Here is a 14,106-nt window from a genome sequence, read left to right on the forward strand (position 1 = left end):
AAGCCTTACCAGTACAGGTGGTTCCGTCCCAACCTATTCATAACAATGTGTATGATTCAATAATTTCAAAACGCATCGAGATTGAATTATAAGCTGATAGATTTTTAAAATAGAAAATAAAACACTAACAACTTGAACATACGTTTTGCAGTGTTATTGATAGCAAGTTATCGTAACGTACAAGTCGATGTCGGAGTTTCTTCTTAAACAAATTTTTAACATGTTATTAGCTACACAAAATGCTAGTTTTCTGTATACTTACTAGGCTCACAGACCCCACAGAAGGCATGACACAGCTCATGGACGTTTGTGTGTACTTGTACTTACTAGGCTCACACGCCCCACAGAACGCATGACACAGCTCATGGACGTTTGTGTGTACTTGTACTTACTAGGCTCACACGCCCCACAGAACGCATGACACAGCTCATGGACGTTTGTGTGTACTTGTACTTACTAGGCTCACAGACCCCACAGAACGCATGACACAACTCATGGACGTTTGTGTGTACTTGTACTTACTAGGCTCACACGCCCCACAGAACGCATGACACAGCTCATGGACGTTTGTGTGTACTTGTACTTACTAGGCTCACAGACCCCACAGAACGCATGACACAGCTCATGGACGTAGTCCTCCGCGCACAGGTCAGGAGTCGGCCATCCCGGGTTCGCTCCACAGTTCTCATGGCTGTCCTGACAGACGTCTACATAAACACGAAAAGGAAGTTTTTATTCAGTATCTATTTTGATCACGGCCGTTTCAAATCCCTGAAATTCTTTAGTTCGCGCATGCGCAATACGCCAAATGTTGCCAACGGAAAAGTCACATTTGCGAGAAACCTATGTGGCTACGTCGTCTTATTCAAAGCACATAAGAAGTATAGGAAACAACAATGACAATAACTACAACATTTCCGCTGAATGCAGCATTTTGGTGCATCTAAGAAGGGTGTTTAAAAAGGACAAATATAGGTGTCAATAATTTTATAATAGCCATATATGTCATTATAAACCTGATTGGTGCATCGATTTATAAGAAATATATCATTTGCAATAGGTTGCCAACAAGACGGTCTGTCAGGAAATCCAATGCAACGGACGTGATTTTAATGCAACGTTGACCAACAGTCCAACAATAGCTAGTTCAACGAAAATGCTGTTACAGAACAGCCGTGTGATGCATTTCTTTTTCAGATTTATTAAGCTTTCATTTTTTAATATCTTTGAACCTGACAGAGCTTCTAGATCTTTCAATTCAGAAAATAATATATACAATCACCGTCAGCACCAGCATCACCAGCATCGTGATTAGCATAATCATCATTTTCAACGTCAGGAACATTGTCATCATCATCGTAATCAGTATCATCATCATAATGATCATCAGTTTCATCACATCATCATCGCAGCATCATCATCATCATCATCATCTTCATCATCATCACCATCATCATCATCACCATCATCATCATCATGATCAACATAATCATCATCATTATCATCAGTATTATCAGCATGAGCATCGTTATTACCATAAACATGAGTAGCAGCATCAACATTATCATCTTCATGATAATCGTTGTCATCAATACCATGGTATTCAAAAACATAATCATCATTGTCATCATCATTATCATAGATAGGTCGGAAACAAGGAACCTTCCCAAAGTCTTACCTTCGCAGGTCTCTCCGTCCCAGCCACGCGCACACGCACACGAGCACGTTTCGTCATCAAAGGTGCCACCGTTTGCACAGTTTTTGAAGCAAACTAATTAGAAAAAAAAGAAGTTGTCAGACAACGCAGCTTCTAAGCTGTAGGCAATAATCTTGTAAGGGATTTCAAATTTGAAAGTTGGCGACGATCCACAGAAAAAGAAATCAGCAGAGACTGAAAAAGGTAGCAACAAACAAGAGACAAACAAATACATACGTTCAGGCTTCTGACATGTCCCACAGAATGCGGGGCAGTATTCCCTGACATAGTCGGTGGCGCAGGAGTCCACAGTCGGCCATCCTGGACTCACCCCGCAGTATGCATGATGGTCCTCACATTTATCTAAGAACATAAAACAGCTAATTTTAGACTATCATATAACACATATAGAATTATTGCAAGAACGGGCATATTAGACATATCAAATGAATTACAACCATATACATTATTGGTATAAAATGTCCCTGTGGCTTGAGTGGTAATGCAACCCCTCTGCTTGGCCATCTTGATCCAACTCGGTGGATCCGTGGGCCGGAGTTCGATCCCAGGGTCGGCTCAGCTCGGACATGTTGTAAGCGATTGCATTCGTCTTTCCAAAGGGACGTAAAATGGTGTATCCTGTGTTCGAGAAAGTGCCTCGAGCACGTGAACAGCCTTATTGCTTAGACTGGGTTACCTACTGGCTACAGTAATACACAAAGGTAAAAATGCCCCCTCCAAATGTAGACTATATCTTTGAAGGAAAACCGTCGGCAATTGAGTCTTGAGTAAGACGGACAAGAGGACTGGCATAGCCCACTCTTTCTTCTGTTGGAATCTTTCATGCTCTTTACAGAATTAATCTACTGTACCATAAGAATCGAATTAAGAGCTTGGTTGGAGATTAGGTTCTGACCATGCAACTGTCTTTTAGACCAAATTTCCGATACCTGAATACCACGAAAAAATTTATATTTCTCATGCAATTAGATAAGCCATATATTATTGATTCCATTTGTCCTTATGTTTATAACTGTTTTAAGAAGCGAGAAGAAGTTGAACTTGTACATACTTGAATGTATCAGCATATGTAGAGATGATAAGATACCTTTTTTGTCAAAATTGTACCTTATCACTAGCGCTACGACCTGTACTTAGCTTGTTTGAGCACAAATGTACAATAAAGGTCATTCATTAAAAGACTGAATTACCTGCGCAGTTTGGACCGTCCCATCCGACATCACAGAGACAGGTACAGGAAGCTTCATCCAGCGTGGCGCCATTCACACAGATAAGGCTGCACACTACGATGAAATAGATATAAAAGTAAGAATAAAAGAAGATACAGTATCAGATCACTACACGATATCTAATATTCCCGTGAAGCATTTGTAAGCCACCTGTAAAGAATACTTTTCTGGAAAAAAAGCATTTTCGCCCATGTTTTCTTTGTTTGCTTCAAGGTAAGATTTTGTAAAGTGAATTTTTTGTACGTCGATAAATACAATGGTTTTTGTCACTATTTTTTTTCTTGTTGTTATAAACCAATCAACTTATAGGTGGACGTTTACAAATACCTGCTCACAGAAAGAAAACGTACCTCATTTATGTTTGTTGATTTACCGTGTCTTTTCCTCCCTTAGCGGAGAGACGTAGAGAAAAATAAATACACAAAGATACACAATTTCATCCATCTGCACACAATAAAGTTACCTTCACACAAGGGTCCAGTCCAGTCGCCGACACAGTTACAGTCACATGTATTCTCTCCATGGTTGGCTGGGTTTCCACCACGGGTTCCGCCATGTAAACAGGCCTGGCCAGAACATTCTGAGACATGTACAAGAGGGGCGAGAGTTCTTTCTTTCTTTCTTTATTCGCACCTAACAACATGGCTTAAAAACAAATGTAAATACAGAAATGAAGTACATGCGGGGGGGTGGGCAGAAGCCTATGTGGCTTTTCTTGGGCCTCCCCCAGAACTAAGTCGCAGAAATAATAATTATACATAATCAAAGTGAACGAAAAATGCACATAACACACGAGTTGTGAAAATGTCATTTAAAAACATTGAATCTCATTGTCTGTTGTTCTATAAGCATATACATATACATCAACGCACTCCAGTAATAACTGAACTGGCCGTTATAAACTTCCTAGCACGTTTGACCAATTGCTGACGTCGCGTATCCGTAAGATCACGTGTTAATAAGACCAAGTTTGTGTAACTCTCGCGAGTTTACGCTCTGAAGTGATTGGTCCCTGTTATTGATCCTGAGGAAGGTGACAGTGGTCGTTGAAAATTTCATCCAATGTATAACTTTGTGTTTGAAGAAAGTTATGTATTCAGTGTACAATATTGTACATAATTTTATACATATGCATTGATGCTCTTTAAGCAGCAGCTCCAAGATACTGCAGACAGATGAAAACGAACGGCAATGACACAAATATAGAAAAATACATTCTTAACTGAAATTATGTTTGACATCTGGGCCCTAATTTCTAAATGTAAGATAGAAGAACTTTATTGCACGACAATTATACATGGTACAGAGTAAGGCAACAGCTATTACATAAGGTACAGAATAGAGGTATAGGATAAAGCTTAACAATAAGGGCTAACATAATTCATTCATATAGTATCATAATGAAGTAGGCTAATCATTAGCTTCAGTTTTCTTTCTAATAACAAAGCAGTCCTTGATATATTTGCCGATTTTTGCATTATGGGAGTTCTGACATCTAAATATATATGCAAATCTGTCTGTAGCATCGAGTCTTTTGAAATATAGATAGGAAGTACTCACGACAGTCGCCGCACCACTGCGGACAGTTGTCGCGGACGTACGGGTACTGGTCACACATGTCCAGCGTGGGCCATCCCGGACTGGCGCCGCAGTGAGGGGACAGGTTTTGGCACGGGTCTACAAAAACATCCCCAACTGTCAAAAGGATAAGACAAAACCGTTTACTACTGCGTACTTCGTAGTTTGGACAATTGGCGACCAAGTACAAAAAGAAATGGCCAGCAAAGGTGTATCATGAGCCAACAAACATAGACGGAATAAATGCCCCGCGGAGAGCCTGCTATGGAGGCTACTGGTATAACACGTTTAAGTAGCCTAGCTTATTCTATGGAACTGTAGGGGTGTTTTTTTATTAAGAACTTTAAAACAAGATGGCTAATGAAAAAAAGTGTGGGTTTTCATTCTTCAACGTATTTTGCAAGAGATGATATTTCGGCATTCAAGTGCCTGCCTACCTGTCTAAGTGCGATGGCCAGGGACTGACAATTTGCTTTCAAGTACTTTATGATAATTCTAAAGTTACTTTGAAAAGCAATGCGATCCACAAAAATACACAGAAAATTAACAGCTATAACTAGAAATTAAAACATGAATGTAATGATAGATGCAGTACCTCCATTTGTCGTAGAGGTCACTGTTTGCGGCTTGGGGGTGGTAGTTGTCGTTGTGGCTACGGTTGTTGGTTCAGTGGTGGTTGTTGGCTGGGTGGTGCTTGTAACAGTTGTTGGTTCGGTGGTAGTCGCAACGGTCGTCGGTTGTTGGGTGGTTGTCAAGGGAGTCGTTGTTTGATCTTGAAAAAAGTTTTCATTGGAATTGAACACAAAACAATCCACAAGAGCGGTAGTGACTTCTTGGAAACCACAGAATCCATTGGATATGAATTATTAAAGATATTAAAGTCGTTAGTATTTTGTACATGAATTGTGTTTTGTATTTGAATTGTTTATTTAAATTGTATTTATCTCTATAGTTGAGTAGCTCCGGCTGCATTTAACTCTGAACCCAGGAAACCATGTACATAAAATTAGATGCGACATTCTGGAGAGACGTACTTTAGTCGAAGAGTACAGTGTGAATATGTGATTCTTTGGTTCTTATCTTGGTATATCAGATATACATTTATTGTTTTTACCTATCGCTTTAGTTGATCTGTTTATTAGTTGTAATTCATCTGATATACATGTTTATGATTTAGCTGTTTTATGTTTCATCATCATTACGTATCGCTGTTAACAATTCGTAGTATGAAGAAAAATCGGGAAGTGCACTATATAGATCGCATTAATCTCTAGAGCATGTATATTTGTATAGATGGCTCAATTTATTTGTTCATTTGGGTGAAGTAGATAAAACAAAAGAAATATCACGTACCTTCCTTGGCGCACAATCCACACATGGCGCGGCAGTTTTGACTAACGTAGTCGTGGATACAGGAGTCTTCGTTAGGCCAGCCCGGACTCTTACCACAATACTCGTGCGTATCAGCACACTCATCTGAGGAAATGAACAAAAATAGTATCATGGTCAATTTTCTTAAATGTGATATTGATATGATGTAGGAATTCTTTTCCCTCAGAAAATATTTCGCTACAGATTCTGCCCGATGTTGCCTAAAAAAGGTGAAATGGAACTTACTTTATCACTGCCATAAACAATTGGTCTTTTCTGAGAAGATCTATGTATTTTACATCAATTTGTATACTGTCTGCTTTTTAATCTTTGGTGGTACAAAATAGTTTCAGGTAACGTAAATGTTGTTGGAACAGTTTGAAATTTTACACGAGTAGTTAAGAGAATTTTTTTCATTGGCACTTCATATCAAATTACTCTTAACAAATTACAGTTAACTGATTGAGAGCATTTTCCTTTTTTTTCCGAATGGAAATATTCATTGTGATATTTACATTGCTAGCGGTGAGGGTTAACTATTACCTTCAAAATAAACAAACAAACAAACAAACCTTCACAAGTTTCTCCATCCCATCCGGCAGCACAACTGCAGGTGCAAGACGTGGAGTCAAGAACTCCTCCGTTCTTACAGTCAAGAGCACATTCTGAAAGGAAAAGCGTTGCAATTCACAACAATTACAACATCCTTGTTTCAACAATTTGCATGAGAGATTTGTGAATTTTACAAGAAAGAGGAAAGTATAATGGTGGGTTCTAGTGTAGATTTTAACAGAAAAATATGTTTATCGACAAGTTCTTCATTAACTTACTACGTGTATCTCATTGTCCTTGGGGGACCGATGCGGCACTGCAGGGTTCGCTCACTGCGGCGCTATTATGTTATTTTTGCCGATTTCTTTATGATTAAGGTATTGTGTAATACGTTAAAGTATGACTTGGAAGACAACAAAACAAACAAAACGTAAGTAAATTCGTTCTTTATCTCTGAAATTCGTTGAGGAACTGTTCCAACCCCGCAGTGCAGTACTGGTGCCCCCAAAGCAGTGAGATACCACCTTTATATTACCTTCGCAAGTTGGTCCTGACCAATAGCCGACACAGTTACAGTCACAGGTGTGTTCTCCATAGTTAGAAGGAACCCCGGCTCTAGTACCACCGTTAGCACAGGGTACTGAGGTACAGGCTGTCAAATAGTACAAGTGGAGGAATTATAAAAATGCATAGGAAATCAGCGTGTCATTGATCATAATTCAATCAGTTCGACGATATCTGGTTCATGTATTGTTGGATGTATCCATTTATCTAGATTTATTTAGTATACCAAATTTATACTAAATACACCGCTACCAAGAAAAAAAAGATGTATATAGGTATTGGTAGTTGTTACAAACTACGGCCAAGTTTACGCATTTAAAACCTGAATTTAGAATAAGAATGTGTAATGACTAATAGAACATGAATAACCATACTGTACATTTTGAGAAACAGCTATCATATTTGATCTTTGATTTATTTATCAGCACATATTCAAAATATCAAATACAACTGATATGCAAAAAAAAAAAAAAAAACATCCAGAGGGGAGTAGAAGCCTACGCGTCTTTTCATGGCTCCCATATGCAGATAACCATAGATTACCCATCACTAGTAGAGCTCTAAAGATGACACTATAATAAACGCATTCTAAAACTTACTGCATTGTCCACACCACTGATGACAGTTGGCCAGGACTCCGCCATTGGAACAAAGGTCAAGGGTCGGCCATCCGGGACTTTCTCCACAAAGGGGCGATATATTTTGGCACGGTTCTGAAATGTGAAATCACGACATTAAATTGCCAACTATGGAAGTATCTAAAGCAATTAATCCACAATTGAAAAGATGTTTTTTTTTGTATAATAAATGAGCAAAGAGGTCAGTTCTTGTTTACAACTATCTACGAGAAATATTAATCTCTTCAACGACAAGAAATATTAAGAGGAAATACAACAGGAATTTTCGTAAACGCTTTAGACGTCTAGCAAATATATAAGTCAAAGCAAGAAGTGCATTTTGATATATGTTAATTCCCATGGTATTGTAAATGTTTTCGATACAAATGTTCACTATATATGTTAAAATTAAAGAGAGATGGTGCTTCACCTTCACAAGTCTCTCCATCCCACCCATCTGCGCATGTGCAGCTACAGGATGTGGCGTCAAGAACTCCGCCATTCTTACAATCTAGAGTGCACTCTGGGAGTGGAGACATTGTAATTGCAATTACAACTCTAGTATGACCTACAGTAAACAATCATACGTCAAGAATAAATTAACTGGACCATACAGCTTGCAAAGTTACCCTCAAGTATGATGACAAAATGTGCATTGCTTCCGTTAAACATGAGGCAACGCCTAATGTATTACATTTTCTATAGTTTAAGATGACGTGATCTTCATCTTGTTATCACACATTTGTAGTATAGGCTAATATCTTGTAGTTTTTGCTAACCTTCGCATGTTGGCCCTCCCCACTTGCCGACACAGTTACAGTCACAGGTGTGTTCTCCATAGTTTGAAGGAACCCCGCCTCTAGAGCCTCCGTTAGCACATGGTACAGACGTACAGGCTACAAATAATGCAAAAAAATCAATAAAATACAAACTTTTAAAGTTTTTTTGAGTAAAATTGGTTTTATTTTGTCGAGAATAGACGTATAATATCATATCTTTTAAATATCACAATGAGTAGTCTAACATGATCATTATGGGCTTATTGACTGAAATACTTGTTTTTGTTAAAACATGAAGGTTGCTAATCGCTTGTTTAACTTTTTCCTTCTCTTGCGTACAGTAAAAAATAGCCAAAGTTATGTAAGTGGCATTTGGATGTCCTTGGTGATATCTAAATTTGAATCGAATGAAGAAATGTGGCAAAAGAAGGTAAAACATCTACAAGTCATTTGTTTCCCTCATTTTTGCAATAAACAATTAATTCAGATAATGAGTGGATAATGATCATGTTAGACTACGTATTCTGATACGCACAGCATTGTCTACACCACTGGTGACAGTTGTCATGTACTCCGCTATTGGAGCAGAGGTCAAGGGTCGGCCATCCGGGACTTTCTCCGCACAGGGGCGACTGGTTCTCGCAAGGGTCTGACGAGAAATATTAGTTAAGACGATAGATCAGTCGTAGTTCTATGTCTTGTTGTTCACAGAGATGTATTTATCGTGAAACATAATACTATGTGTTATAGGACTAATTCCAGAGTGACTTAGTCTACTTTATAGTATTTATCCTTGTTTAAAAAGAATTGTTACTGTACAAAGCTTTAGAACAGAAATAACGCAGCCTGAAATTCTTTCAACACAAGAATGAAATTCTTTCAACACTAGAATGAAATTCTGTCAAAAATGGAATGAAATTCTTTCAACAATAGAATGAATTTCACCATATACTTCGATTTTCAGCGTATTCACATCTTTGATTCATACATCAAGACATCGAAAATACATCACATAGCTTCTTTACTTAGCCAATACGTAACATGTAAAGTTGACGTTCAGAATATCTAGAGTAAAGAAAATGATAATAAAATATTTTGTAACCTTCACAAGTTTCTCCATCCCACCCATCTGCGCATGTGCAGCTACAGGACGTGGCATCAAGAACTCCACCGTTCTTACAATCAAGGGTGCATTCTGGGAGTGGAAACATGAATTCATATCTTAGTAAAAAAAGTTAATGCTTTAAACACAAGTTATACTAGAATTTAATGTGTTGTCTTGTTGTTTGAAATGGAAACAAAAAATGATAAAACAGGGACTAGGGGTGGTTGAGACTTCCCACAAACTTTGACGCGTTGATTACATCAGTTTAACCATGAAAGCGAGGCATGCGAGTTTGATGGTAGGTTACACATTTGATGAGTCCTACCTTTGGTATATAGATCACGGTTAGCTTTTTTCAATGAGAATGAAATGTTAGGAAAGAACGCAAAGTGAGTATATTAGGCCTTTATCCTATCATCTATGTTGATTTACATAGGTTAAAGTTCCTTGAAATACACGAATCCTTTGTGAAATATGACAAAATTATTCTGTACTGCTTGTCCAAACCTTCGCAAGTTGGTCCTGACCAATAGCCGACACAGTTACAGTCACAGGTGTGTTCTCCATAGTTAGAAGGAACCCCACCCCTGTTACCACCGTTAGCACAGGGTACAGATGTGCATGCTGCAATGAAGTTTAAAAGAAAACGTACACGTGAGATAATATAAATCTTAAGAACACAGAATAGTACTCTTGGATCGATGGCAATATATACATTTCATGAAGCAGATCTTGATTTCTATTTATGCCAATACTTGTCAGGAAAAGTAAGTAGATTTATTTTATGAACAAAATAGCTATCAACTACATGTAGTAGACTTGAATATTCTACATTGTATTTGATAGTTATTTGACGTGTGAAAAGTCTAGGCCATGATCATACTAGATATACAAATGGAGTAGTGAAACTTACAGCATTGTCCACACCACTGGTGACAGTTGCTCTGGACTCCACTGTCAGAGCAAAGGTCAAGAGTCGGCCATCCGGGACTTTCTCCGCACAGGGGTGACTGGTTTTGACAAGAGTCTGACGACACATTTGACAATTTCTAAGTCGAGATCGAAAACCATTTAAAGTTCCAAACTATCATCTACATATCATCCATTACACTTACTGATTTATCTATGACGAGTAATTATCTTTTTATTACTATTTTCATGATGTTTATGCAGGGCTAGAAGTAAGAGGAGGCAAATATATTTCCGTACCAGAGCAGGTAGTTCCGTCAAAGCCAGGAGCACATTGACAGCTGCATGTTTCCTGGTTCAGTGTTCCCCCGTTCTCACACACCAATGGGCATTCTGTTTGAAGGTGAATGGAAAGCCATATATTAGCAACAAATCCATATATCAGTGTTTGGACAAATTGAATATCAAATTGATGAGCCCAGTCGAGTGATTTTTTTTGGTGCATTAACAATGAAAAGATAGTGTCTGGAAGGCGGTGAAGTTCAGTCCTTAATAAGCGATAATAAGCTGAACTACTTTGCCATTTAGGACATATTTGATATGTATTTCTTTTCACTTCATTGAAATTGAAACGGGAAAACACAATGGTCATCCTAGGCTGCATTGGTCATAATTTTCTCCTATTACATTCAGGGTTTCTTCTTTATAAATATGTTTAGATTATAATGGCAATTATCAGAAGCTCGGGCGCAATGTAAGTGCTTGTAAAGTGCGACAAAATATACGAAGTACATAAACTCGCACATCAATATAGAGCGGCGCTGAAGCAGAGCTACACTTCAATATGCTTACAAAATGATAGAGGGCGCTTTTGCGAAGTCACCGCAAGATCAAAGCGAGCGTAAGCGCTAAAATGCCAGCATTCTTGCAAAGCATCCATTTCTTGTTGTTTACCATTACACGTTGGACCAGTCCAACCTCCCGCGCATGCGCAGCTGCACTCATCCATGTCGACGGTTCCACCATGTAGACATTGTAAAGTGCAGACTATATTTGTAAGAAAACGGAACAGTTTTGAAAATGTCAACCTCAAATTTTCCAACCAAAATATTGTAAAATAGTTTTATCACATTTTCGTCATATGTTTGAGATGCACTAGATTCCTTATTGTAAATTTATAGAGATATAAAGATTGATAGTGAATGCTGAAAAATGAATAATGTAAGTCGTTAGATGTAGACAACTATTACACTATTCTTAACCCTAAGCATGTCATTCCTACCTGACGGCTATACAGGCACATATGATACCACAATCGTAGATTGAAAGGCAATCAACGAAATTTTTAAAGTATACTTCGTTGTCGTGACTTAGTCGTGAATAGGTTGTAAGTTCAAACTTACGTTCTTTCTCGCACATGCCACACATTGCCCGACAGTAGTCTCTGACGTAGCCGATGGTACAGCTGTCCGCATTGGGCCACCCCGGGCTGGCTCCACAGTACGCGTGATGATCCCCGCACTCCTCTACAAACATACAAAAAAAGGGCATATGGTAACTCAAGGCTCCACTCCTGGGGTGTCGCAAAAAATTACTGGTATGATGGGCCTGTTTTTACTTCACATAGAAAAGTGAGATAACAATTCACAGATACCTCATACGATGCAATAAAATACCAGTATAACAGCTATCAATTACTAGTTTTAAACACAAATCAGTAAATTCCAAAGAAATGGGCAACAAATTGTCGTAGTAACATAAATATGATGCCTAACCAAGCCTGTGTTTACACAATCTCTCGCTGGTTGGGGTTAATGACCCCCTCCCCTCCTAGGGCAGTGGCAATTGTAGGGCTGGCCGCTAGGGGCGTGAGTTTAGTCATGCTAATGCCTAACCTATCCTTAAAAGGTAGCAGAACACAGTTTTTCGCCTATGGGGATTTACATGGTTAAGGACCCCAAAGTGAGGTGGTTCGACGACTCAAAAAATATATCAGGGTGCAAAAGTAATTAACAAGAATTCGATATGTTGGAGTTGAGGGTATTATCTACAACATATGTGAAAATGAGCATAAGTTTGTCGTCTCGTTTTCCCAGAAAGAACACTTTGAAATGACCCCCAGCGGAGGTCACCATACTGCAGCCGACACACGGAAGTAGCGGGAACCGGATTCGTGCGCGAAATTCTACCCAGCCAAAAAAGCATCGTAACCCAACTCATACAGCCTCAAAACTTACATATTCCTCTACTATCCACCAAAGTTTCCGACTCGCTGACGTGCACAGAAAAATTTCTATGGCTTTTCAAGAACTGCGACGACCTATTTTGTGCCCGATCTACTTATGTACACGGGGGTCGCCCATAAATACTGTGTTATGCGACCTTAAAATGATTTTGATAGTTGATTCTAGTGGGCATGTTAGAAACGTGTCCATACTACTTTCAAAAGTAACAGTTGTTTGTGGCTTACAGTGCCTGAAATACTTTTTTTTAGCATGGTTGTCCAAGTGGCAACCTGAGTCAAAAGCCAGGTTGCACCATCAACATTTCAGGTTGCCCCAATTTCAAGTTGGTACTTTCTTCAAAACAGCTACTTATCCATTTTCTTTTTTCCACTAAAATGTTACTATGTAATATGTTTTAGGTTATAAGAAGATAAATACACAAGCTTATGCACACAGGTGAGGGAAAATCAGTGTTCCAACTGAAAAATTTCAGGTTGCGTAGTGTGCAACCTGGGTTTAAAAGTCGCGCCAAGCAAAATGTGGTTGCATTTTCAAGTGGGCAAGTGGGTATTTCGAGCCCTAGGCTTATGTTGTTGCATGTCTATAAGAACACACCTTCGCAGGTAGGTCCGTCCCATCCGGGTCCACAGGTACAGGAACACGCGGCACTGTCTAGTACACCTCCGTTCTTACAGTCCATGGTACAAACTGAAATATGTATGGCCGTACAGGGAAATTATTAGGTAGCTTCACGGCACTTAATGATAGCGTAGTTATAGAGATTTAAACCTACTTTATGGTCCTTTAACTGTTGTTTCCAGGCCATTGCGTACACGTAACGGACATAGCAGGCTACCTAAATGTCTACAGCATCTCAAAATCTTACGATAATTATAACCGACGACAACTAGCCGCACTGTTAGAATACAATGCACTTATTCAGGTTAATATTGTGGCTGTTTCTTCGTTATATGTGATATATGAAGCACGCAACTTCATATTATTAGACAGGCATACGTAAATGCAAGATGGTATTTCCCAGAGGATACAAACAACAATAATATATGGCCTGACATTAACAAATTAGTTAGATATTGCAGATAACATATAGTGTATTTTCATCTGTCATTTTAAATGTACCTTCACACGTTGGTCCAGTCCACGGTTCCACACAGTTGCAGTTGCACGTGTTCTCTCCATAGTTGGAGGGGACGCCTCCTCGACTTCCACCGTTTGCACATGGCGGCCCGGCACAATCTTGTAACAGAAATATCATAATAAACTTAAGCCATTTCAGAGTTCCGTGTACGCATGTGTTGTAGGAATACATTATTGTCTATGTCAAATTACGGAATTCACTAAGATGTAACGTGTCACACCTGAAATTATTTTCTAGACGTTTTGAAACGATATTCCAGTCTTTGAATCGTTTTCATATTCCAGAGGGATATTGGACTTTG

At 38.8% G+C, this 14,106-nt stretch overlaps 1 protein-coding gene across 1 annotated transcript in view; it reads right to left on the reverse strand.

Annotated features, from left to right (window-relative positions):
- Positions 1-14,106, reverse strand: part of LOC118422244 (multiple epidermal growth factor-like domains protein 6) — a gene marked incomplete in the record, with an annotated part of 29,821 nt that overhangs the window by 3,858 nt on the left and 11,857 nt on the right. Inside the window, 22 exon segments of the mRNA XM_035829762.1 lie at positions 588-707; positions 1,679-1,771; positions 1,934-2,059; positions 2,908-3,000; positions 3,410-3,526; positions 4,507-4,641; positions 5,120-5,296; positions 5,878-6,000; positions 6,468-6,560; positions 6,983-7,099; positions 7,611-7,724; positions 8,059-8,151; positions 8,408-8,524; positions 8,943-9,056; positions 9,510-9,602; positions 10,020-10,136; positions 10,426-10,539; positions 10,722-10,814; positions 11,376-11,468; positions 11,825-11,947; positions 13,262-13,354; positions 13,787-13,903. Coding sequence (XP_035685655.1) covers positions 588-707; positions 1,679-1,771; positions 1,934-2,059; positions 2,908-3,000; positions 3,410-3,526; positions 4,507-4,641; positions 5,120-5,296; positions 5,878-6,000; positions 6,468-6,560; positions 6,983-7,099; positions 7,611-7,724; positions 8,059-8,151; positions 8,408-8,524; positions 8,943-9,056; positions 9,510-9,602; positions 10,020-10,136; positions 10,426-10,539; positions 10,722-10,814; positions 11,376-11,468; positions 11,825-11,947; positions 13,262-13,354; positions 13,787-13,903 — 2,475 coding nt within the window.

The sequence above is a fragment of the Branchiostoma floridae genome, chromosome 9, assembly GCF_000003815.2.
Source record: "Branchiostoma floridae strain S238N-H82 chromosome 9, Bfl_VNyyK, whole genome shotgun sequence".
In the NCBI taxonomy this organism is placed as follows: domain Eukaryota; kingdom Metazoa; phylum Chordata; class Leptocardii; order Amphioxiformes; family Branchiostomatidae; genus Branchiostoma; species Branchiostoma floridae.